Genomic DNA, 25,638 nt, shown 5'->3' with positions numbered 1-25,638 from the left:
TCTAACCAGAGTAAGAAAATCCTCAGGGACTCAGAGCTCTGCCATCCTCTTCACAGACACCTTTCCTACTGTATGCCTGGTGGACGAACTCCAGGTTGCTTCCTGTTGCCTCTCAGAAGAGTGGGGACACCACACTTAGTCAACTGCCCAAAGCCTATGTCTACCTGCAGGTTGGTTAGGCCTTGTTTCCCATGAAAACTCCTTCCTTCTACAGTGTCTCTGTGGCCCATCTTCCTGTCCCCATGGTGTCCTAGCCCATCCTACTTGCCAGTGCCTCTTTGGTCCATCCTTCTGTTCTCATCGTGTCTTCACAGTCTATCTCAGTGGCTCTCAACCTTCCTGATACCACAACCTTCTAATACAGTTCCTCACCTTGTGGTGCACCCCCCAACTATAAAATTATTTCCTTGTTATTTCAGAACTAATTTTGATACGGTTATGAATCATAATGTAAATATATGATATGCAGGACATATGATACATGACCCACAAAGAGGTTGCAACCCACAGGTTGAGAACCACTGACATATCCAGTGTCCCCTCTCCCCCATATACTCACGTGTTTGAATACTTGGTCCACAGTTGGTGGAACTGTTTGGGAAGGACTATTTGGAGGTGTGGCCTTGTGGAGGATGTGTTTCACTGGGGGTTGGCTTTGAGGTATCCAAAACAAAGCCATTCCCAGTGTGCTCACTCCACCTTGTGCTGATGAACTAAGATATGAACTCTCATTTGTTCCTACAATCTACCATGTATTTGCTCCACCATCAAGGACTCCAATCCTCTGAAATCATAAGGAAATAAATGCTTTACTTTGTAAGTTATCTTGATGGTAGGGGGCTGGAGAGATGGCTCAGTGGTTAAGAGCATTGCCTGCTCTTCCAAAGGTTCTGAGTTCAATTCCCAGCAACCACATGGTGGCTTACAACCATCTGTAATGAGATCTGGTGCCCTCTTCTGGCCTGCAGACGTACACACAGACAGAATATTGTATACATAATAAATAAATAATTTTTAAAAAGTTATCTTGATGGTAGTATTTTTCTTATCACAACAATAGGAAAGCAACTAAGATGGCTCCTAAAATGGAAGTAGTATTTGTGGAAATGTTTGGTTTGCTCAGTGCCAAGTGAAGTAGGACACTTCTTCAGAAAGTAAATTCTGATTTGATGGACAGCTAGTCAGGTGGAAGATTCTGAAGGCCTGGGACCTCTGGGTTCATCAGGACCCTGCCTTGAAATTCTTTAATAACTCTACAAAAGGTGTGCTAATGGGGATGTTAGGGAGATGTTGTTTTTACATATTTATCTTTATGATTTTTATTTCTGCATCAATGTACGTAGGTCTATGTGTGGGCATGCACATATCAGTGCAGTTGCCCTCAGAGTCCAGAAGGAGCCATCAGACAAAATTTCTCATTCACCTGGAAATGCAGCAGCCTGGGCTGCCATGGTTTCCCCTCCATCAACAAGGAACAGAAGTGTGGTGGATTTCGATGTAGCTTACCTGCTAACTGGCATGTCACTGGGGCCCTCAGAGTTAAGAGTTACAGGTGGTTATGAATTGCCTAATCTGAGTGCTGGGAACTGAACTGAACTCCCCTGGGAGAACAGGAAACATTCTTAACCACCGAGCCACCTCTCCAGTCCTGGGATGGATTTGATTGCTTTTAATCTTCCACATGTGAGAAGTTCGAGGTTATGAAATCAGTGCCAGATGAGTGGATTAGTGCCTGAGGGGCCCTTATTAGTTAATGGACACAGACCTTAGGACATGGTCTCTGAGCATCTGTTTTGAATAAGACCCCATACTTGATAGTCTTAAGAATGTTCTAGATGATTCCGAGAGATAGATTCTATATCAGATCTTCTAAAAGGCCAGGTGTCACCCTGGATTCAGCTCCATCACGAAGACTATGTTTATCTTTCTTTCATCTGGAAGATGTCATGGTTCTGTCTTTGTGGGGCTCCTAACTGAGTCTTGTCACTTTCTCCTGAAGGTAGGAGAGTGGGGAGGAGCCAGCCCTGGATGATGGGAGGGCTGTCTACTGGCTTCCAGTTGCCCGCAGTGACTAAGAGTGATGCATGAAAATAGCAGCCGAAAATGTCACCACCCACCTACCAAACTTTCCAAGAAAGAGAAACATTGGCCCAGGCGATGCAGCCTGTGAGCAACATGAAGCCGCAGCTGTCTGTCTGTGGTGGGAGAGGAGGCTTCCCCTGAAAGTGGTGTGGCTTGGGACTGCTTGCCCACTGTTGACGTGACACTCTTCCTGAGACTTTACTCACCAGACTCCAGCCTGGTGAATCAATGAGTTCTTTAGGGCTTACGTACGGGAACAGAAGTGATTCAAAGGCATTTAACAGTGCCAAAGGCCACCTCAGCATGGCAACAGCTCACTAAAGATGGGAACCTAGAACACACTGCACAAACACCAGGAGGCTCAACAGGTTGGGGAGTGTCTGGAATTGGCTGAGCCCTCTCAGTAGTCCTTACTGCGATATAGACTTGGGGAGGGAGGGTCCTAGTGAGTCCAATTCGTTTCATGGACTTCCTGAAGCTTCCGAGTTGTTCCCCGAACTTTAGGAGCTTCCTTGCAGGATGGAGTGTTTCACCTCCATTTAGAATATCCTGTGTCTCAAGGAGCTTCTCTCCAAGATGGACAGTGTTATCTCGGAGGGAATTGCTATATAACACCTACCAACAAGTGGGTGCCAGTATGGGTTTCCATGTCAGAAGCCTAACCAGTTCCTCTAGGCTAGGATGACAAACATTGCTGTCACCCCAGTGACATGTCAGTTAGTCGTGGTGATGTAGTAGGCTACATCAAAATCCACCACACTTCTGTTCCTTGTTGATAGAGGGGAGACCATGGCAGCCCAGGCTGCTGCATTTCAGGGTGAATGAGAAATTTTGTGTCAGCTGACTGGACAGCATCTGCGGACTTTCTGTTGTAGTTAGGGTTACTATTGCTGTGATGAAACACTATGATCAAAACAAATTGGGGAGGTGGGGTTTATTTCGCTTACTCTTTGGCATGCCACTGTTGTTCATTGGAGAAAATCAAAACAGGATCTCAAGCAGGACAGGAACCTGGTGGCAGAAGCTGATGCAGAGGCCATGGAGGAGTGTTGCTTACTGGCTTGCTCCACACGGCTTGCTCAGCCTGCTTTCTAATAGAACCCAGGACCACCAGCCCAGGGATGACACCACCCACCATGGACTGGGCCCTCCTCCATCAATCATTACTTAAGAAAATACCCTACAGACTTGTCTACAGCTTTAACTTATGGAGAACTTTCTCAACTGAGGCTTGCTCTCCTTCAGTGATGCTAGCGTATGTCAAGTAGACATTAAACTAGCCAGGACACTTTCATGACCTGTCTTTGTCTGGGTCTTGTCCAATGAATGGGAAGCAAGAAATTCCCACGTCCTCATAATCTGCAAAAACTCCTCTGGCTTTGGAATCCATCTGCTGATAGAAGATTATCTCTCAGCTGTCCCTCTTTGCTGAAACAGTTCCTCCTGAGGGGAGAGGAAGGCTCTGGAAACTCACAGGAAATGTGCATTGACCAAGGAAACTCACTAAGCTCACCAGGTCCCTCCCTGACAGTAAAAAACTGACAAGAACTGTCTCCAGTGGTCTGGCTGCCTGCATACTGGGCAGGGAGTTCCAGGGAGTAGCTTTGGGAGTCCCACACTGAGAGGAATCTTGGAGGACCGCAGCTGCACATGTCACCCAGGCTCTTGTAAACACCCTTCACTGATGCTTGTGTCAATAAAGTCCTTTCATCGCCATGCTGAACTTGGACAGAACTTTTTTTCTTGTGTTGCTGCCTCCTCTATAGGGGTGAATAGAAATGACTCTCAAGAGCAAGTATCTCTACAGTAGTGACTATACTATTCTTGTATGCAGGCTCCTCTGGAGGGTTGAGTTCAGTGGGTACACTTGGGTTCTGAAGGTCTGGGATCCCTCCAGACAGATGGCTCCTGTCAGCAAAGAGAAGAGTGTGTAGGTGCTTAGACACTGATATCCATAAGTCATAGAGCCACAGGCTTCTAGAACTTTAGGCCTAAGCAGCCATGTCTTGAAGCAACTAAGAAAAGGCCTAAATATACTCAGGATATAGATGGATGTCCCAGGAATCACGTTGCCTGGAAACCAGATGGTTCCATGATCTGTTGACATGGAACTCCTGGGATGGACAAATCCAGTCTATGGCATAAACCAAAGCAGGAACACAGACAGAACGACTATCATGTATTAGAGCAGACACACTTGGGGGTTTGTGTGTGCATATGCAGACCGGGGGTCATCTTCAGGCACTGTCTTCTAGGGTTCTTCATCTCGTTTTAGTTTATTTTTATTCTTATTTATTTATTTGGCAGGGTCTCTCACTGAACATCACAATGTTCATCCTGGTCAGCTATGATGCTTGTGGCTCCTTTGTGGACACTGCCCATCCAAGCCCTTGGGGACAGGACTACAGGTATGCCAAGTAGATGGAGGGCCAGTGCAGAAGGCAACAGGTGCCAGAGCCAGAATCTGGCAGTGAGATTGGGGTGTAGGACTGGTCTGTCAACAGTAGGGTGTTATTTATAGAACTCTACCGTGATTCATGACTTCTGCCTAAATACGTCAGTGTCTTTAGAGTACAGAGCATGCATGGTATTTAAAAATGCTTTCACGAGTGGGGTGGGAAGGTGGGCTGAGGAACCTGCTGTTCTACCTGGGCCACAGGCCAGAAGCAGAGTCCTGAAATTCCTGAACTGGAAGATTGTGTTACAGAGCCCCCATCACAATACACATACAGCATGCACACACCACATACATACCTCATACCACACACATACACACTCCTCACACACGTGCCACACACACAAATGCACACCCCAAACCGTACACATCACACCACACACAGACACACACCACACTCAACACAACACACACACACTCCTTTCCTGGTGACTGTAACTTGTGTGCTGTTGACAAAAATGAAGCTACGTACCTCCTACTGTGGCAGGAACATCATATCCAGTGAGCTGCTGCGAGACCCGCACACTGCGCCTCTCATGTAGTTACCTGACCCAGCAGAAATCTGCTGTCTCCCTGGGAACCATCCTCACTGAGGGGACACACAGAGCCATCTCTGCGATAGTCACAGTGTTTTTCCCTATCAGACCAGACTTGGGACAGTGGCTCAGGAGAGGACACTTGAGAATCTGTATGATAGAAGGACATACAAGAAGACAGTAGACAGTCCTGGGTGATACCCTGGGTATGCACTGCCCCTTGATGACATGCTTCTCACTGCAGGAACATGCTGGTGCTCCTGGGCTATGTCATTGCGTAAAGGTGGTAGATGTGCATCTCATGGTTGGTTTGACCCTGTTATACAGGATGTACTCTAAACCAACATTGAGGATCTCAGGTGCCTCTTGGTGGTGAGAACCCCTAGGGCTGAGAGTTACTTGGGGCAGACACCCAGCAAAGAACCCAGACTCTGGACCCAGGGTGGCAAAGAGCTGGATTTTGACAGCTTGTCGAATAAGCCTAGGCATGTACCTGTACTCACATGTGTTCATAGTCACACAAGGCAGATCCAACAGCTGAGCACATTGGTACACACCCATAAATGGTGCTCAGAAGGCTTACAAGTTCAAACTCAGCTTGGGCTATAGAGTACGGCTCTGTTTAAAAACCTCAACCCCGGGGGCTGGAGAGATGGCTCAGCGGTTAAGAGCACTGACAGCTCTTACAGAGGTCCTGAGTTCAAATCCCAGCAACCACATGGTGGCTCACAACCATCTGTAATGAGATCTGGCCTCAGGCATACATGGAGGCTGAACACAGTGTACATAATAAATAAAATAAAATCTTAAAAAAAAGCCTCAACCCCCAAACAAATCAACAATAACAAAAAATGCAAGGGGAACTGATGTGGGATTCCCCTCTGTATGCTGTGAATGCCATTGGTTGATAAAGAACTGCTTGGGCCTATGACAGGGCAGAATAGAGCTAGGTGGGAAAACTAAACTGAATGCTGGGAGAAAGAAGACAGAGTCAGTGAGATGCCATATAGCCACCAGAGGAGACAGATGCTTCAGAACCTTGTCAGTAAACCATGATCCTCGTGGTAAAATGCAAAATAATAGAAATGGGTTAATTTAAGATGTAAGAGTTATCTAGAAATATGCATAAACTGACAGACCAAGCAGTGTTGTAATTAATATAGTTTTGAGTGAATCGTTGAGGGAAACGATTGAGTAGCCTCCCTCAACAGGGAACCCTAATATGCAGATTTTTCTGTGATACAGTAAAAGTTTAAGGAGATCATGATCGTGTGCAGGAACTGGGGTGGGAAGGAAGGACCCCTTGGCTCTGTTATCCTTTTTCCCCTTGTAAGTGTTGAAATTCACCCTTAAGGTGATGGTGGTAGCAGAGGGGTCCTGGTTCTTCTTTGGGAATGGACACCACTTCAGGCAGAGAAGAAACAAACAGTTCACCAATCCCTTCCTGCAGCTCTGTCACCCAGTAGCTGTCGTCACCCACCTCTGTCATCTGCATCGCAAGGACAGTGCACCCACAAAGGTACAGAATGTGCTTAGGTTTTCAGGACATCTTAGAGCTTAGATCTGGGTCCCGGGCTCAGACCCGTGTCCTTTGGTCCCTTTTCCTCTGCCACAATCCTGGGTTGTTCTCACAGGGAAAAAAGCCCTGGTGAAGTTCAAAGACCTGCCGCTGCTGAAGCAAGAATGGGAGCTGCTCCTCCCACAGGGCAGAGGGCAGAGGGCAGAGGGCAGAGGGCGATGAGTGGAGGGTGGGAAGCAGAGGGCGGAGGGCGGAGGGTAGAGGGTGGAGGGTGGGGGAGCAGAGGGCAGAGGGCCGGGGGCGGAGGGCAGAGGGCGGAGGGAGGAGGGCCGGGGGCAGAGGGCAGAGGGTGGAGGGTGGGGGAGCAGAGGGCAGAGGGTGTGGAGGGCCACAGGGTAGACCACTGAGGATTCCACATCTGCTGCACATCTCAACACCCAGATAGCCAGGAGACTCCTTCCCTTCCCCATCCTCCACCTGTCCGTTCACATGCAGCACCACGTCAGCCATATTTACCTCTTCCCTCTCTACCATTGTCCCTTCCCTTACCCCTGACTTTCCTGCATTAAATAGTCCAATAGAACACCCCCTCAAAGCCAGGTCTAGGGGCACAAGCCTGAAAATTCCCAGCTACTCAGGAGGTTGAGGCGGGAAGATTACAGGTTCAAGACCAGGCTGGGTTACAGAGTGAACTCATTATGAGTCTGAGTAACTTAGCAAAGACACTGTCAGCAAATAAGTAATACAGAAGCTGGGGGTGTAGTTCAGTGGTAGAGTTTGTCTAGCACACACTAGGCTCTGGGTTCAGCAACAAAACCCAAACACTGAAGAAACAAACAAATAAAAAAAAAATCACCTTAGATTTGGAAAAGCATGGCTTCTTGGCTTGCTCGTCCAAGCTGGCCTGAAACTCACCTGCCTTCATGTAGACCAGGCTGGCCTCGAACCCACCCGCCTCTGCCTCCTGACTGCTGGAACTAAAGGTGTGCACCACCAGTCAGTAAGTACGACTTCCTTAAAATGACCTCACCGATGCACAGATCCCATCTGTGTGAAGCAAGAGGACCACCACGCTGACTGCTTTGCGCAGGCAAGCCAGTTTTCCTCTCAGGAGATCTGGGTCTCCGCTTCCTAGTGTTATTTTTGGAAAACCATAAGCGGGCCCGTTTCGGAGGCGCTCATTCCGATCTGTGTGTTTTTCTCTGGTATAAAAACCAGTTTATCGCTCAGTCCTATAAATACCACCTTTCCCTCAGCTTCCGGGATGACACGTGATACATCCAACAGACCCGTGTCTCCCTCAGTGTTAGCCTTTTCTTGTCTGAGTTTCCCTGGGGACATCCCTCCAGATGACTTCTTTAGGATACCAAGAGGCACCTGGATACATGGGCACCTCTCAGGGTCTCTTTCCCTTCTGAAGCGGGGTGGAGGAGGGGCCGTCTACAGAATTCCCTGTGAACCCAGGGACCAGCTCCACAAAGATGGGCCCGCTTTGTCTCTGTCCTAACCCTGAGACCCCATTAACCAGGAAGGTTCCCCACTACAGAAGAGGCTACACCCCAGCAACACCCTGGAGCCCAGGGTCCCCTGTCCGGGGCCATCACTGGTGTTTGGGCCCGTCCCACATGCCTAAAAATCATCTTCTACTACCTAACAATTGCCTACGGCTCTTTCCTCTCTCCCTTGTGCAGAACAGTGAGCCTTTTCCCGCTGTCTCGCACTTCATCCCTGAGCCTTGGGGTGAGGGGGATGGGAGGGGGGTCCTGAACTTCCCTACAGGGCACACACCACACACCAAGGCTTAGTGCTCCTGCAGCAAAGCAGCCAAGAAAGTTGCGGTAGCTTGCTTTCCCTGCGTCTCTGCAGGAGCATCCTCTCCCTCTGCTTCCTTCTCCGTCTGCAGAGTGGGTCTCTCTCTGAAAGCATTTAATTGTGGGCTTGTTTTATTATCTCAAGATGTGTTGTTGTTTTACCTTGCCTGCCTAAGGCACCTGATTGGTCTGATAAAAAGCTGAAGGACCAATAGAGAAGGAGGAGATAGAGGTGGGACTTCTGGGCAGGGAGATTAAGTAAGGAGGAGGAATTTAGGCTTGGGGAAGAAAGAAAAAGAGAATACAGGGAGACACCAGGGGCCAGTCAGCCAGACACAGAGGAAGCAGGAAAGAAGGACATGCAGAATGGAAGAAAGGTTAAAAAAGAAAAAGTGGTGGCATATGCCTTTATTCCCAGAACCCAGGAGGCAGAGACAGGCGGATCTCTGTGAGTTTGAGGTCAGCCGGGTCTATAAGACAGAACAGACTGCAAAGCTACAGCAAAACTCTGTCTTGAAAAATAAGGGGAAAAAGGGCTCAACATGAATGATGAATATGAAAATGTTAAATTAATTTAAAAGAGTTAGACAACTAACTAACGAGGTTAGGGCTGAGCATTCATAATTAATAAGTCTCCTTGAGGCTTCTCCACTGATGTTGGACTTGAGACTCATCCGGGTAAACCAGCATGCTCTCCTCTTCAGAGCCTTATCTTCACCTTTTCCCATATACAGTCATGTTCACAGGCTTGCCTTGGCTTGTAGAAAAGACCAGAGGAGAAGAAATAGACCCTGCTCATTTCTCTCCCTGGGAAGAAATTTTAACAACGGGGAGGGCGAGGAATCACTGTACTCAAGAGCACACAAGGCCTCTCTGGTCACAATAACCCTGGGCTTTACTCACTGGGTTGGGACAGAGACCCCACAGCACTCTGACACTCCCTGGTTGACTTGAACAATCAGTCACTGTTGTCTATCACTGGGGGTACAGCTTTAAAGAAATGTGTTACTAGGGTGGGAAGAGAAATCCCAGGAGCAGGGAGACTCCAGAGGTAGATCTTTGAGGGTTGAGGCTTTCCACTTCTGCTTTCCTGTGTGAGGGTGAAGTAATACAGTGGTTGGGGCTAACATCAGAACAGTAGACAACATTTAGACGTGTAACTTTTCCCAGGAAACACACATGTACCCATGAGACAAGAGCAATGACAGCTGTCGGGTTAGTTCCTGTGACCAGTCTTACGGTACATAGAAAAGTCCAAACATTGTAAAAGCCTGTATCTGGGGAAACTGCCAAAGAGGGGCGTTGTTACCACAGAATTGGCCTTCCTGTCCATTGGTGCAAGGACTAGTTTCCTCCTGAAGTCTGATGTGCCAAACCACACAGGCTTCACGGGTGGCGCGTGAATGAAGTGAGGTGACCGAGTGCAGTCTGTGTTGACAAGATAGCAGTGGCTGTTTGGAAACCTCTGCGGATATTTTTTTCAAAAGAAGTTTGAGCTCAGCCAATAAGAGAATGATGACATTGCTCATGTCTGCCTCAGGAGCAGAAGGTGGTGGTTGAACATTGCTCTCTCGGTGGAGAAAAGAACAGGCGGAGGTCAAAACCCTCCTACTACTCATGGCCAGATGGACATTCTAAGTTCTCTGAGTCCTTCTTTCTCATCCATAAAGGGAGAGAATGGGCCATGTGACTTTGGATGTCTCTCCCAACTCCGAGACTTCAGCCTAGTGAAATACCAGGGCCTAGCTCTCTGTATTAGTTACGTTTACATTGCTGAACAAGTGTGTGGCAAAATCAGCTTGGTGGAGAAGGGTTTCTTTTAGTTCAAGGATTCAAAGGATGGATCCATCCAGGTGGGGGAAGGCAGGGCAGATGGAGTGTGGGGTGGTTGCTCACATTGTATCCACAGTCAGGAAGCACAGGCAGATGAAAGCTGTTTCTGGTTTGCTTTTCATTCCTCCTGGGACTCCAGTCCACAGAATGATGCTGTCCAAATTTAGGCTGGATCTTCCCTCTTCAGCTAAACCTCTCTGGAAACACTTTAAACAGACGCCAGTCAAGCTGACAAAATTGGCAGTCAGTCACAAGTCTACCCCTTGTCAACTTGACACTCAGGTTGACAACGGACAGCATAAAATTCCACCCTGGTCCCTAAAGTCTCCTTCTCATGTTCGTCTTAAAAGATACAATTCCAGGCTGGGTGGTGGTGCATACCTCTAATTCCAGTACTTGGGAGGCAGAGGCGGATAGATCCCTGAGTTTGAGACCAGCCTGGTCTACAGAGCAAGTTCTAGGACAGCTATGGATACACATAGAAACCCTATCTCAAAGCAAACAAAAAAATACAATTCCATCTATAAGAGTCCCCCTCATCCATGCCTTCCTCTGTATATGTGTGCATGTGTATTGGGTGTCTTCCTCCAATTATGTCACCCCCTTATTGCTTTTAACATTTATTTATTATGATTTTATTAATTTATTGTGTGTGTGTGTCTGTCTGTCTGTCTGCCTGTCTGCCTGTCTTAGCTGTTTTTCTATTGACATGACAAAACACCAGGTTGTAAGTATTGGATCCCTGGTTACTGGGTATCCTCTGCCAATGCAACAAGCCAAATCAGACCGAATTAATAAATCCAGATTTAATCAACAGCAGAGTGAAGCAGAGCGAAGTAACTCCCGTATGACTCTCAGGAAGGCAGGAGAAAGAGGACACGTGGCAGGTCTGGTGACCAGGTCTTAAATACCCTGTAGGTGTGATCTTGTGATCAAGAATCAGCTCTGGGGAGGAGCTAACTTTGGTGGGCTTTCTGAAGGGTGGGGTCTGGAATGGGAGGAGTGAAACCAGAGCAGAGATTTCCAACACCATGACCAATGAAACTCTTAAGAGAAAGTGTTTGATTTGCGGGGCAGATCCTGCAGACCAAAGTTCTTAGTTGTCTCAGGGGAGGCTCATGGGGATGTGGACCAATTGCTTCACAATCAAGAGCTGCTCAGCACTGCACATGTTCAAACACTGCTCCTTGGTTCTTATTAGGTCTCGTCTTTCAGCCTTTGAGAGGCTGTGAGCAGTGGCCACCCCTTCATGTTCTACGGTATGGAGACACCTGAATTCGTGTTTCGCCACCTGAATCTTTCCTAGTGCACAGCCCACATTAGAAAGGGCATGACAAACCGCCATCTCACACGGTTTGCTGGGTTTTAGCAGCTTTACTTAACCCAAAGTTGAGTCCCTACCTGAGCCAAGAGGCATGCAGGGAATATATAACCATGCCTCAGGCAACTGTGTATTACCGACGCTGTGAACAATGCCTAAGATTACCATGGAACCTAGAATATCCCATCCGCTAGTGACACGGTCATTGTCAACATACTGCTGCCACATGGTGATGGTTGATGTGTCAACCACTGTATTTCTGGTCGTAAGTGTGTGCCTGTGAGCAGTCATGGTGCTGCCCAATAGTAACTGGTTGTGTTGCCAAGGTATTTGCCACATCAACCTGAACTGTGCCTTGGAGTGCTTGCCTTCCATCTATTTAATCAAGGTATTGAATACAATCAGCTCATCCTGCTGTGCCAGCAGCGGCTTATCCATTCCATGTTCACCACATCCCTCAGTCCTAAGGCTCAGGACATCTTGTAGTTTTAGGAGTGCTGACGTATGCTGCCTCAGGAACATATTCCTGGGGAGGCAGTGTTTACAGCATTTCTCTGACCTGGACTCGGGCAGGTATTTTGAACTCTCAGTTCCCCCTTTTCCTCACGTACTTTTAGTGTCTTGGTTAGTTTTTGATGTCCACTTGTCAGAACTTAGAGTCACCTGGGAAGAGGGAACCTCGGCTGAAGGACTGTGTCCATCAGATTGGCTTGTGGTGCTGTCTGTGAAACATAGTCTTGACTGATGATTGGCATGGGAGGGCCCAGTTTACCCTGGGCAGCGCCATCCCCAGGAAGATGGGCCTGGGCTGTATAAGAATGTTACTGAGTGAGTGAGCCACTAAGCAGTGCTCCTCTGTGGTTTCTGTGTGAGCTCCTGCCCCAACTTCCCACAGTGATGAACTGTGACCCGGAAGTGTAAGCCAAATAAACCCTTTCCTCGCCAAGTCACTTTTGGTCAGAGCATTAGTCACAGGAACAGAACGGGAACTAGAACACGCAGCAACCACACGCCTTTCTGATGTACCCACTCTGAGCCATTCCTTCTTCCCCCAATAAATCAGAACTCATTATTGCAATTAGCATTCATTGATGGCACCTCTCATAATTACAATGATCTTCCTTTTATTATTATAACTTATATTAATAACTCATAACTCCTTAACTGCTATTCTCATCAGTGACCGACACATAGTGGCTGGAAGACTTTTACATATGTTCTCTCTAGAGGGAGATGAAACAAGCCCCAATTTCAGTCACTCAGTCTAGTATAGTGTCCCCAAGCCTCGGCAGGCAGCCTTTGGCAAGTGCTGGCTGGGCATCTTGGCCAACTCAGCTCAGTTTGATCATGGGTAGTAGAACACTCTTCTACTTGGAACTGAGAGTTCCAAGTTACACAGGAAGGGGACCCACCCTTTACTGACTGAGGTCTCCTAGATACATAGCCAGCATCCATTGTTCTCGTGTATATTAGGGGTTAACGATACCTGGTGCGGGAGAATTATCTGTATTCTGTCAATCATATTTTAATAAAACGCTGATTGGCCAGGCAGGCAGTATAGGTGGGAAAGCCAGACAGGAAGTAGGGGTGGAGCAAAGAGACTGGGAGTATTCTGGAAGCAGAAGCTCTCTCTCAGCCATTCCTGTACAGACCACCGAAGAGACAGCATGTAACTTGCCCAGCAGAGAAAGGTACGGAGCCATTATGGCTAACATAGATGAGAATAATGGGTTAATATAAGTTACAAGGACTAATAAGGAGCCTGATCTGATGGGCCAATCAGTTTATAACCTTATGGAGTCCTGTGTGTAATTTCTCTTTGGGATTTGCCGGCTGTTGGGGTACCAGGCGGGACGGAAATCCCAACAAGCCAGCCCTCATGTTACAGATACCTACTGTGCTGGCTAGTTTTATGGCAACAACATACATTATAGTCTCTGAGAGGAGGGAACCTAAATTTGAACAATGCCTCCATAAGATTGAACTGTAGGCTAGCCTGTTGAACATTTTTAAAATCAGTGACCAAATGTGGGAGAGCCCAGCCCACTGTGGGTGGTACCACCCTGGGCTGATTGTCCAGGTTCTTCCTGAAAGCAGGTCGAACAACCCATGGGGAGCAAGCCAGTAAGCAGCACCTCTCCACGGCCTCTGCATCAGCTCCTGCTTCCAGGTTCCTGCCATATTTGAGTTCCTGTCCTGCTTTCCATTGATGATGAACAGTGATGTGGAAGTGTAAGCCAAATAAATCCTCTCCCTACCCCCGAGTTGCTTTTAGGCATGATGTTTTATTAGACCAGAAGAAACCCAACTAAGATACCTATTGTAGTGTGCTTTAAGAAAGATGAAAAAAAAAAGACAATGTGGTGGATGATTGTTGGAGACTCTGCTGGTCAAAGGTGGCAGTCTGCCATGACCTGGCAGCTCTCTCTGAACTTGACAACATGTAGGACTCCTTCCCACTGGGGGAGGGCTTCCTGTTCTCTCCTTGACCATATCTGGAGAATGTCACTAGGCCTAGGCCCAGATGCCTGACGTATCTCTAGTGTGACTCTTGACACAGTTCCCTGCCAACACTCTTCCCTGGATGCCCATATGCTAATTAGGTGGCATGCTCTAGCTATTTCAACAGGGCCATGCTGCTACTAGTTCAGTTATATGAAAGGAGTGTGCCACTTAATGCAAATTAGGCGATTCCCCAGCTACCATCCCCAATTCCATATAGTCCCTATCCCTTAATAAAGTTGAGCTGCCTCACTGAAACTGTCTCCTGGAAGGTTATTTCCACCATGTTCACAGGTTGTACAAAGCTCTCTGTCACTGCTTCTGCCCCTTTGTCCTCATGGACTGATAGCCAATGGGCTTCAAGGGAAAAGGGGACCCCACACATGATGTGTGACATCTATTATATTCTCATTCAGCAAATGTTAGACAGAAATGTTGTTGTTGATGCTGGTGATGATGATGGTGGTGGTGGTGGTGGTGATGGCAGTGACGACGATGATGGTGGTGGTGGTGATGATGATGATGGTGGTAATGGTGGTGATGTTGTGATGGTGGTGATGGTGATGATGATGATGGTGATGGTAGTGGTGGTGGTGATGGTGATGATATTGATGGTGGTGATAAGTATCTTGAGTGTTGCCTGATGTGTGGTGGTCACCCAATAAGAGCCTGGTGAATGCTCTTTAGCTTGGATCTGTATGCACAAACAGTAAGAGGGGAAGGAGAGGACAAGAAACAGGAAGCCAGACCTGGTTTTGTTCCCTTGCTTCTGTATGTGGCTGATTAAAATTGATACAGACAAAAAGGAACCCTTTTTTTTAATAAAAAAAAGTCTTTGAAGTTGAGTGGTGGTGGCACATGCCTTTAATCCCAGCACTCAGGAGGCAGAGGCAGGTGGATCTCTGTGAGTTCAAGGCCAGCCTGAAGTACAGAGTGAGTTCCGGACAGCCAGGGCTATTATGCAGGAAAAACCCTGTCAAAAAACATCTTTGAGAGTTTTCAATGAACTACTGGAAAAAGGTCTATGCCTATGAATGAACATTTGAACCAACTTTCTGTGCCTGCAAGCACAGGCAGCTGTAGATGTGCCAGGATTCGAGAACAAGAGCTTTGAGTTTGAAGGCGGTACCTCCTACCCCTGTGACCAGAAGGAATGTGCAGCTCACCCTTTCTAGAGTGATGAAAGCCCAGGTGTAATGAAGGCCTAGGTTTGTGGCCCAGACAGTGGCAAAATTACCTCAAACTGTCCCTTAAGTAGAGAAATTGGGGGCTTTGACCCCACACCTCAGAGAAGGAGACAAGAGTACTGACTGAGGAAGAGAAAGGAGCCGTCGGGCTTCCTCAGGCTGAGCTCACAGTCCCCTGCTACAAACTGGGCGCCTTAGTAAAAAAATACAGTATCTGGAAGCCTAAAGTCCAAAGTGGGTGTGCAGGCAGAGCTGTGCTCCATGTGAAATGTTTGGGGCTTAAACCAAGCCTCTCTCTCAGTTCTGACCTTGCCCAGGTTCTTGGCTTTCCCCACAGCTGCTATCATACAATGCTCTCCCTATGTCTCTGTGCCCTATGGGACTATCTGACCTGGGAAGAATTGGTTGAAACTTATTCATCTGAATGACTTTATTTCTAGATCAAGCCATGCGCTGAAGCTTGCTGAGGATGTGTGACTTTCGTTTCTGCTTTTTGCTTTGAGACAGGGTCTTGAGATACAGCCCAAGCTGGCCTTGAACTTGCAGGAACCCTCCTAATTTAGTCTGCTGAAGCTGGAGTTACAGCTACACACCAGCATGCTTGACAGATGGTCACTTTTGAGTGGACTCAGAACTCGGTGCAGGAAAGGAGGCAGGATAGCACAAAGGAAGGCTGGTCACAAACTCCGCTGCCCTTCCTGTCTGTCCTGCATAGGGACATGCCCCTTCACAGTCTACAAAATACCACAGCAAACCCTTTCTGTCTTCTCCGCATGCTTCCCACACTCTTTGGATACTTTCTGGGGTCACCTCTAAGCTGGAGTCACCTCTTAGTTTGGGATTACCTCCTAGCTAGGGTCACCTCCTCCCTAGACTCTTTTACTCTACTATAGCTCAATATTCACATCTGGCTTAAATGCAAGCTAAGCCACCGTGTTCCCCCACGTCTAGTCATACTCTATCACAGCCTAACTGTGTAACACGAGGGGCCGGCTTGTTGGGGTATCTGTCCCGCCCGGTACCCCACAACCGGCTTGCCTCAAAGAGAAAATCAATCACACAGAGATCTCTATAAGTTATAAAGCTGATTGGCCCATTAGGTCAGGCTACTTATTAGCTCTTATAACTTATGTTACCCCATTATCCTTATCTACATTAGCACATGGCTCAGTACCTTTCTCAGCTGGGCAAGTTACATGCTGCCTCTTCGGTGGTTTGCACAGGAATGGCAGAGGGAGCTTTTGCTTCCAGAATACTCCCAGTCTCTTTGCTCCACCCCTACTTCCTGTCTGGCTTTCCCGCCTATACTGCCTGCCTGGCCAATCAGCGTTTTATTAAAATATGATTGACAGAATACAGACAATTCTCCCACACCATAACTGCACACTTTTTCCATCCCACTATCTTGGCTAGGGTTTTAATGTTTCAATGAAACACCATAACCAAAAAGACAAGCTGGGGAGGAAAGAGTTTATTTGGTTTACACTTTCAGATCACAGCCCACCATTGAAGGAAGTCAGAACAGGAATTCAAGCAGGGCTGGAACCTGGAGGCAGGAGCTGATGCAGAGACCATTGTGGCGTGCTACTTGCTGACTTGCTTCCCCTGGCTTGTTCAGTCTGCTTTCTTATAGAATCGAGACAACCAATCCAGGGATGGCACCACTCACAGTGGGCTGGGTTTCCCCCCATGAATCACTGATTGAGAAAATGCCTGACAGCTGGAGCTGATGGAGGCATCTCCTCAACTGAGGTTCCTTCCTCTCTGATGACTGGAACTTGTGTCAAGTTGACATAAATCCAGCCAGTACAGTCACCAAGTTCGCTGTGCCTTGCATCTTCAGTGTGTTCGGTGGTCCTGGTCTCCCACTGTCAATTGAAACAGCAGTATCCCAGTTAAAGCCAACATCACCGAGGCTAAATCCTTGCTGAAACTCACCAGCCAAGTGACAACAGGTGGCCCATCTACCCCAAGCCTCAGTTTCTCTAGATGCAGAATGGTAATGGTGTTCTCTGTCCTCTAGGTGGATGGAATGCTCATTAAATGATGGAGGGGGAGGCCAGCGGATATTACTCTGTCCCTCTTTATCTCTGGACAGTGTCCTGTGCGGTGAAGGCTGACGACTGTCTGTCCTCATCAGACTGGGGATAGGGATACTCCAGAAGATGCGGGGAGACCTAAGGGATGATGCTGGAATAAAAGTCAGTCCGCCTCCTGTCTTTCCCAGTGGTTTCCCCAGGACCACTGTGGATGACTCCATGAAGGGTGGACTGCCAATCAGCTCAGGGCTGGACCAGAGAGAAAGCATCTCACTGTTCCTCTGCAAAAGGGGTGCAGGGCTAGGTTTACTATTGACCAGAAGTTAAAATGTCACTAAGGGCTGTGGAGATGGCTCTGTGGGTGGTAAAGGTCAAGCCTGTCAAGACTGTCCTGGGACCCACTAGGTAAAAGTAGAGGACAGACTCCCCAGAGTTGTCTTCTGATATCCATGAACATGCTGTGCATGCATGTGAACACACACGCACACAAACACATACTCACATAAGCACGCACACATACGTGTGCACACACATACACGCACACACACATACACACACGTGCACACACACATGCGCATACACACACATATGCACACACACACACGCACACACACACACTTTTTTTTAAAGGCAAGTGTGGGAAGGAAAACCCAAACGGGCTCCACTCTTCCTGCTCTGCCAGCTTCAAGGTGCAAAGATGGGAGAGGGTGGGGACTCAACATGTTCCCACAAACGTCCCTTTCCTTTTAGAGGGCGGCCCACGTCTCCATGCCACACATTGACTCATTCGCAAAGCGAGCTGAGCAGCTGACTTGGGATCTATGATGACGTAGGTGTGAAAGGACTAATTAGGGTGGTCTGCTAATAATAAAACCCCAGGGACAGAGCATCCTCAGGTGGCGCAGGGTGGGGGTCTTCTGCTTCATGGCTCCTACTAAGGGACCCTGGGGTGTGAAGGCTGTACCTCACCTTGTGCTCCTTAACCATTTTCTCCCTTTATCTCCTCAGCCTACACTGTTTGTTTTTTCCCCTTGAACCCAGGAAGAAACCCAGACTCATGAAAAGAAGCAAGGAACCTCCAGCACCTGCCGGATCTCCAATCCCAGCTGCTGTCTCTGAAGGTGATCAGTTATTCAGAGGCATGGATGCCTCCCCCACTGGGGCTTTCTCTGCTCCAAAGAAACTGAGAAGCCAGCCATCTTTGAGAGAAGGATGTTTGTGTGAGGTAGTAATAGCTGCACCTCATATCAGAAATTCCCCACATTCCTATACCAGCCAGGCTCCTCTGGCCTCTGACCTGTGATCACTTCCCCTGTGCTGGGTCTGGGAAAGCAGCTCTCTCTCCCTCCCGCTGCCCCTCACCCCTGGGGGTTACCTTCTTCTGCTCATGAACCACATGAATTCAAAGAGCATGTGCTTCGGTGTCTAATCTGGATTCAGGTAGATACAGCCTAACACATGGCTGGGTGGCCTTAGTTGCTCCATCTGTAAATGGGGTGGAGCATTATCATCTCTAGGTCTGTGACAAGCCTTCCACCACGTTACATACTCTACCAAGTCCTTGCCGGTTCTTTCCTTAAATGCTCTCTCGAAATCTTAGTCCCATTCTTGGCTACCACCTCCCCGGTTCTGGTCTTCATCTCTCTGCCTGTGCCCCCTCATGCAGTCACCGGCTAGGAGCAGGAAGTGTTGGTGGCAAGCTCCGGTGGGTTCCTCCACCTCTCGTACTCCTTTACGCAGCATCAGGGCAAGGCAGAGACAGCAGCCACAGCTTGCTTACTTGTTCTGCCACCAACCTGCCACTGCTGGGCGAGGCCCTCATTACCATATCTGGGCCCCAGTTCCCTCGTCCTTACACTGTCACAGGAAATGAGGTTTAAACAACACGGCACAGAGGTCAAGCTCCATCTCTGAGGTCGTTCTACAGCGGCAGGACAACACATCAGCTCCACTTTGCTCAAAGGATGGGGCTGAGCCAAGCTCTGCCATGTACAGACATGACTGTGAGGTCTCAGTCTGCCCATCTGTAAATGGGGAAGATAGTAAGGGTTAAACACATTCATGGGCAGATGAATCTGGCTCACAGTCAGCAATGCACAAAAGTTGGCTTTTATTAAAACAGGAAATTACACGTCTAATCTGCCCATCCAAAACCGTGAGTCTTAGATGATAGAATGGGTGCACCAGGAGAGGACTCTGCAGGGAGACAGCTCAGTTGGTGGAGCACTTGTCTAGCACAAAGCCCCGGGTTCAATCCCCCATACCGCATGAACCAGGCGAGGTGGGACATTCCTCCAGTCCAGTGACTCTCAACCTGTGGCTCTCCACTCCTTTCATGGGAGTCACCTAAGGCTGTGGGAAAACACAAATATTTGGCAAACAATTCACAGCAGTAGCAACATTACAGTTATGAAGAAGTAACGGAAATGATTTCATGGTTGGAGCATGGGGATCACCACAACATGAGGACTGTGTCAAAGGGCCACAGCGCGAGGAAGGCTGAGAACCACTGCACGAGGGCCGACGCTCGGAAGGAGTTCGAGATTATCCTCTGTTGCATAGCAAGTTCCGTGCGGGCGGGAACTGTCCCCCCCCCCCCACACACACACACAAAGAAGATGACGAAGATGAAAAGGAAGATGGAAACAAAGAAGAGAAGAGGGAGAGGGAGATATTTTGTGACATCACAGAAGATCCCCTCTCAGCGGTGTGGTTGGGACACCATCAGGGGCCCCATCAGCCACGAGCGCTCACCCCACATGGCAGCAAAGGCTAGGCCTTGCAGGGTCTCCCCACAGATCTACTCTTCTGAAATGTTGTTGGGCAGCTGACTGGGAAGAGCCATTAGCCACTGGAGAGTTCCCAGAAGTCCTTGGGAACACGGAAGCAGAGTCTCTGGTTTCTGAATCCTGTGTCCTAACATTGTGTCATTTTCCTGTGGAAACCAGCATGGAGGTTCTTCAAGAACAGAAGAACCAGGCAACCCAGGATACCACTCCCAGTTATTTACCCGAAGGAATCCAACTCAACCAGTACAGAGATTCCTGCCCACCCAAGTCTTAAAATTAGCCATGAAGGGATGAAGAAATGTAGTTATGCCCAATGGAGTTTATTCTGCTGCAAAAATAAAGGAATTAATCCTTTGCAATATCGTGGCTGGGCCTGGAGTTCATCGTGTCTGTAGAAGTACAACAAGCTACTGAGTGCGGTGTGGTGAGAAAGCCTGGCCAGCCTGGGCTAGCACGGTGTGATAGCTACTCCTTGTCTGTCCTCAGCTTCTCCTTTTACCTTGTCCCAGCCCTCAGGGTCTCCGTATCACCTTCCTCATGCCCTAAGCAGAGCTGGTCAGCCACTGTGAGCCGGCTCCAGAGCTTGACTGGATAGCAGGACTCCTTCCTGCCTTGGTTCCTGGCCTGATCCCGAGGCTGTCTACCCTCACTGCCAGCCACACCCTCAGGGCAGGCTCAGCTGAGACTAAGGGGGATCCTAATGAATGACAGAATTCATTCACTCTTCTCAGGAAAGGTCAAGAATCATAGAAGCTCTGGACCAGGAACTAAAGATGGTAACCGGATGCATTCCCTGCTATTCACAGGAAGACCAGGAGTGTGTGCAATAGGGGGCCTTGAGATGGGGTGGGCCTGGGAGGGGAGCAGGGTCTGGAACTGCTGTTAGGGGTTCTAGGCTCAGCTCAGTGAATGTTCAGTGCATGTTTCAGACGCTAGAAGCCTGAAAGTTTGTGTGCGACCGTGCTCTTTAAGTCCTGGGATGACCACTGGCGACCAGAGTCGCACGCCAGGGTATGGCAGCTCATCTACAAACAACCGTCCCTTCCACAGTCATGGAGTGGACCTTGGTTCCGGATCCGGCATGGCTCCTGTGGTGGTTTGAGTAATAATGTCCCCTATAGGCTCAGATGTTTGGATACGTGATCCCAAGTCGGTGGTGCTCTTTGGGTAGGTTTAGAAGTGTGGCCCTACTGGAGGAAGAATGTCACCAGGAGCAGACGGGTTCAACTGGACATTCCCCGGTCATTCTCTCTGTTTCCTGCTTGTGGTTGGAGAGGTAAGCCCTCAGCTTCTGTTTCTGTCACCTCTCCTCTGCCATGATGGACCCTTATCCCTCTGGGCAAGTAAGCCCGACACATTCACAGCTCTAGAAATGGCCTTTGGCACAGTGTTTCATCGCAGCAACAGAAAAGGCACCAATACAGCTCCTCTCTGGAGCAGGAGACCTTGTCTTGAACTGGGTCTGACCCAGAAGTGGGAGGAACTAGTCTGATCTCATCTTAGTCATCTGTGACCCATGCTGCATATGGCCCTAGCAACACTGGTGCTCTGGTGTGTGTGTGTGTGTGTGTGTGTGTGTGTGTGTGAGAGAGAGAGAGAGAGAGAGAGAGAGAGAGAGAGAGAGAGGAACTGATTTCTGCTGAGGGGTAAAGGGAATGTGTAGAGTGTTAGCACCCACTGAAGGGGCATTTTTGATTGTGTGAGGTGTGAGCCTGGGTTTTATTTTTGTTTTTGTTTATTTGATTTCTACCTCCTTTTTTTCCCTTGCTTCCTGGTGACCCATGGAAAGAGTCAGTTATGAGTCGCTATCAATTCACATTTACTCTGACACGGAGGCCCCCTTTCTCCCTGCTCTTTGCAACATGCTAGAGTGCTAGCGCCCAGCAGGGCACAAAGCACCCCCCCCCCCCCGCCCCGACAGTAATTGATGAGGACAGGAAACTCCACCGCCGTAATCTCGACTCTGAGACGTTGACCCCAGCTCTGGAACTGGGAGTTCTGAAATACCATCTCCGCAGCTGTAGTTATGACCGTCTTATGTCACACTGACCCAGCGTGTTTACGATTTTTAACAACTGTCTGAAAAAAATAAGTCTAGTGACATCTGTTGAGAGTTTAATTGTGAGTGTAAAAAAATCATTAAAGGGATAGTCAAGAGATCAGTTTTCATAGTGTTTAAACACCACGGAGGCCATCAAGTGCGGGGATTCTAACGACAGGACTAATTTAGTATCTTGAGTCGCAGCGCTGGGCGCGCAGGCGGGAGAGGACGGGGGTGATTTCAATGAAACCGGAGAGCGAGGAGAGGAGGGGAAGCGGAGGAGGAAGAAGATGTGAGAAGCAGTTCGGTGGCTTCTCAGCTTGCGGCGGGAAGTGTCGCCCCCAGAGTGGGACCGCGAGAGTATTCCCGGTTCTCCGGGCTCTTGGCTGCAAACCGAGGAGATAGCGCGGGCGCCCCGCTTTGACAGCTGCGACTTTGCGCTCCACTCAGCCGCCACTTTTGTTCCCGGGGCTCGGGCGCCGGGTCGCACGCTGTGCGCACGCGCGGACGGGGCGGGGCCGGCCGGCGGCGGGTTCCCGGCACCGCCCCCTGCCGCCCCGGCCCGCTCCATCCGGGCACTGCCGAATTAGCATCGTGCCGAGGCACAACTTTGCCGCGGCCCCAGCGAGATCCAGGCGCGCGCGCCGGAGGAAATATAGTCCCTGCCAGCGGTCAGCTGGAGCGGGCGGCGGCAGGGCGCGCGCTGGGGGGCTGCGCGGGGCTCCCGGCGCCGGGGAGCCATGCGCCGGGAGGCGCAGGCAGCCCGGGCAGCCGGCGCAACTTAGCGGCAGCCGGAAGAGTTGGGCGCCAGCTCGCCTTTCTTTCCCCTCGTCAGCCCCCTTTCCTGTCGGCGCTGCAGGGGGGGACTAGTGTCCCCCCCCAGTGCCTGGGCGTCGGATCCGAGCTCTCCCGGTCTAGTCCTCGCTGAGCAGCACAACTTCCCGCGAGCCTGGGCCAAAGTGAGCGCAAAGTGCTGCCCAAGTTGTGGCGATGGAGCTGCAAAGCCGGTCCGAGGCGCTCGCGGTGGAACTCGCGCGCCACCAGGTAGGTGGTCCGGGGACTTGGACGGGAGAGGAGTTGTGACCTAAGAAGTAGAGGCTGGAGAGACCAGAGTTCTGTATCTTAACTCTTGGTCACAGAGGTGCTTGGGAGCCTGGAGCATGTCTCGGGGCCATGTCCCTTGGATCTCCTTGTTCGCGTAGCTTCTGGGCGATCCTGCTCTATTTGCAGGTCCAGGACGCGTGGGACCCCAGCCCGGCGTCTTCTCTGTCGCCGCCCGGTTTGTACAACTCGGGCACCGAGAAAGGGGACCCTCCTAGAGCTCTCTTGGGAACAGAGTGCATGGACAGGCCCGCTCCCAACCTCCTGAGCCGGGCCCAACCCGGCATCGGCTGTTAGCAAAAGTAGTTTTGGCGTTTTGACTCAGGCGAGCGGCGCCGTGGCGGCCGGTGCCCGAACGGTATTGCGGCGTGCGCGTGTATGTGTGTGTGTGTGTGTGTGTTGGGGAGATTAGGACGCGACTTGAATATTTATGAGCTTTGCTCGACACGGACTCGCCGTGTTTACTTGGCTCTTTGTTCGTCCCCCCTCCCCCGGCACACACTCTCACACTCACTCGCACCCGCACCCCGGCCTGCAAACTTGCACGGCTCGGGGCGCGCCGCCGGGTGGCCTCGGCCCCCGCCCCGCCCCGGGAGCTGCCCCAATGAGGCGGCAGCCACAGGTAAGCGGCTCCGCACGACATTGCACGGTCGTCCGTGTGCGGGACGCGGCCCCAGAAACTTGGGGCGCGTTGCGGCTGACCTGGCCCGCTTGGCATTGGGTGGTGGGGGTACGAGGATCGGGGCTCACCTGCCACCCCCCATCCCCGGGCGGCCAGGCTGAGCCTACTCCTCTGTGTCTCCGTAGAACGGCGACCTCAAGAAGCAGCTCCACGAAAGGCAGCCACGGATCGCAGCGCTCAGCGACAAACAAGTAAGGAGGGGGCCTGACCTCCACCGAGGACCGGGGCCCAGGGAGGGTCGCCGGGCACTTTGGCAGTACCCTAAAAAGTGTCCGTGCGGGCGCCGCACACACCGACTCCCGTGGGGGTCTGGCTGCATTCCTCAAAGTTGCTGCCCTCCCTTTCTTGATAGAAAGAGCTGGTTGGTGGCGGTTGAGGGGAGCGTGAGGCTCCGGAGGCCGCCCAAAGATCCGCGCCGTACCTCCAAGGCGCCGGCTGCCCGGCGTCCATCTTGAGCGGTGGACATGTTTTGGGAACGTGGACATTCCCCTGCCTTGGCTTCCCCCGATCCCTGCTGCGGTGGGAGGGGGACGCAAGGGGATGACAATTTGGGCCTGCACCCCAAACTCCTTGGAAGCCATTTACGTGTGGCACCGCTGGCCTGGTCCGGTGATCCCTCTCCTGGCCGGCCCCCTCCCTGCCTTGCCATCCCGCCGGCCTCACTTTTTATTCTTGGAACCTGAGGCCAGCTCCCGGGGAACAAAAGAAAGGCACCCCCAGGACTCCCCCAGTTCTACCTCAACTTGGTTGTCTATGCCTAAAAGGGGATATGGAGACCCGCCAGGAGCTCCAGCCATGGGGGGTGTGCGCCCGCCGCCCCCTCGGCAAGGAAAAGTTGTCCATTGTGAGTTAGTTGCGCTGAGCTCAGCGCTCCAGGTTTCAGCACCACGAACAGATGCCGCCGCCGGAGCCCGGCCGGCCGCGCGCCCCCGCGCCCCTCCCCCTCCGCGCGCGCCCTCGCCCCCTGCGCGCCGCCGGCCGAGAACTTTGAGCGGTACAGCCAATGGTGCACACGGGTCTCCGAGGCAGCAGGCGGGGGCGCGCCCCTCCCTTCTCCCTCCCGCCGCCGTCACCCTGGCATTGCTCTCGCTTCCTTCGGAATGCCGCTGCCCGCCCCGGACAAGGGCAGCCCGGGGACCCTTGCCCGGCCGGCCCCCTCCCCAAGCCCTTGAGGGTCCCCCCTCTCCAGCGGCCGGCCTCTCTTAGTCCCCCGGGAATACGGATTGACTCGCAGGCCTGTGCTCCAAGCCGAGTCTTTAAAGTTGCAAAGTGATGGAAGGGGGCGCCCTGCTGGACCTGTAGGCCGGGGAGTCAGGCTTTTGCCCCTTTCTGTCGGAACCGGCCCCTGCACCCCTCGGCTGCGCGCCCCCGTCCGCGAGTGGAAGCTTCCATTCCCGCCGGAGGGGGGCCTGTGCGCGGCCCCGGCGAAGTCGGGGAGTTCGCGGGGGGAGGGGACCCAGGCCCGGCATTACCATTTTGATTGCTTCGATGCCATTTTTGGAGGGGGAGGGGTTAGAAGACCCTTCCTCGCAGAGCACAAAGATGTTTAATCACTGTGTAGAATCAAACCACATACTTGGAAAAAAAATCTTAACAACAAACCCGGAACAGTGTGATAGCCTGGGTAAAAGATGAAGTTGTGGAGTCTTGGGCTCGGAGTAGAAGATTTAAAAGGGAAAGCCAGTGCTAGGCGCCTCTCTCCGCAACAATGTCTCTTTATGTGGGCGCTTCGAGGCAGTA

At 50.6% G+C, this 25,638-nt stretch overlaps 1 protein-coding gene across 3 annotated transcripts in view; it reads left to right on the top strand.

The window, feature by feature from the left end:
* Positions 1–22,710: 22,710 nt before the first annotated feature.
* Positions 22,711–25,638, top strand: part of Phf21b (PHD finger protein 21B) — a 67,395-nt gene continuing 64,467 nt past the window's right edge. Inside the window, exons 1-2 of one of the 3 annotated variants that reach the window (XM_085678524.2) lie at positions 22,711–23,159; positions 24,024–24,089. In XM_085678524.2, the coding sequence (XP_085534650.1) occupies positions 23,106–23,159; positions 24,024–24,089 (120 nt within the window). In that variant the 5' untranslated portion in view covers positions 22,711–23,105. Of the gene's footprint in view, positions 23,160–23,646; positions 23,839–24,023; positions 24,090–25,638 lie in introns of those variants that run through there. The other 2 variants (XM_085678525.2, XM_085678523.2) reach the window with 2 other exon arrangements.

Source organism: Myodes glareolus, chromosome 19 (assembly GCF_982192425.1).
Source record: "Myodes glareolus chromosome 19, mMyoGla1.1, whole genome shotgun sequence".
In the NCBI taxonomy this organism is placed as follows: Eukaryota; Metazoa; Chordata; class Mammalia; order Rodentia; family Cricetidae; genus Myodes; species Myodes glareolus.
Note: the sequence above shows the minus strand (reverse complement) of the source record. Positions and strands in the feature narration are given on the sequence as shown.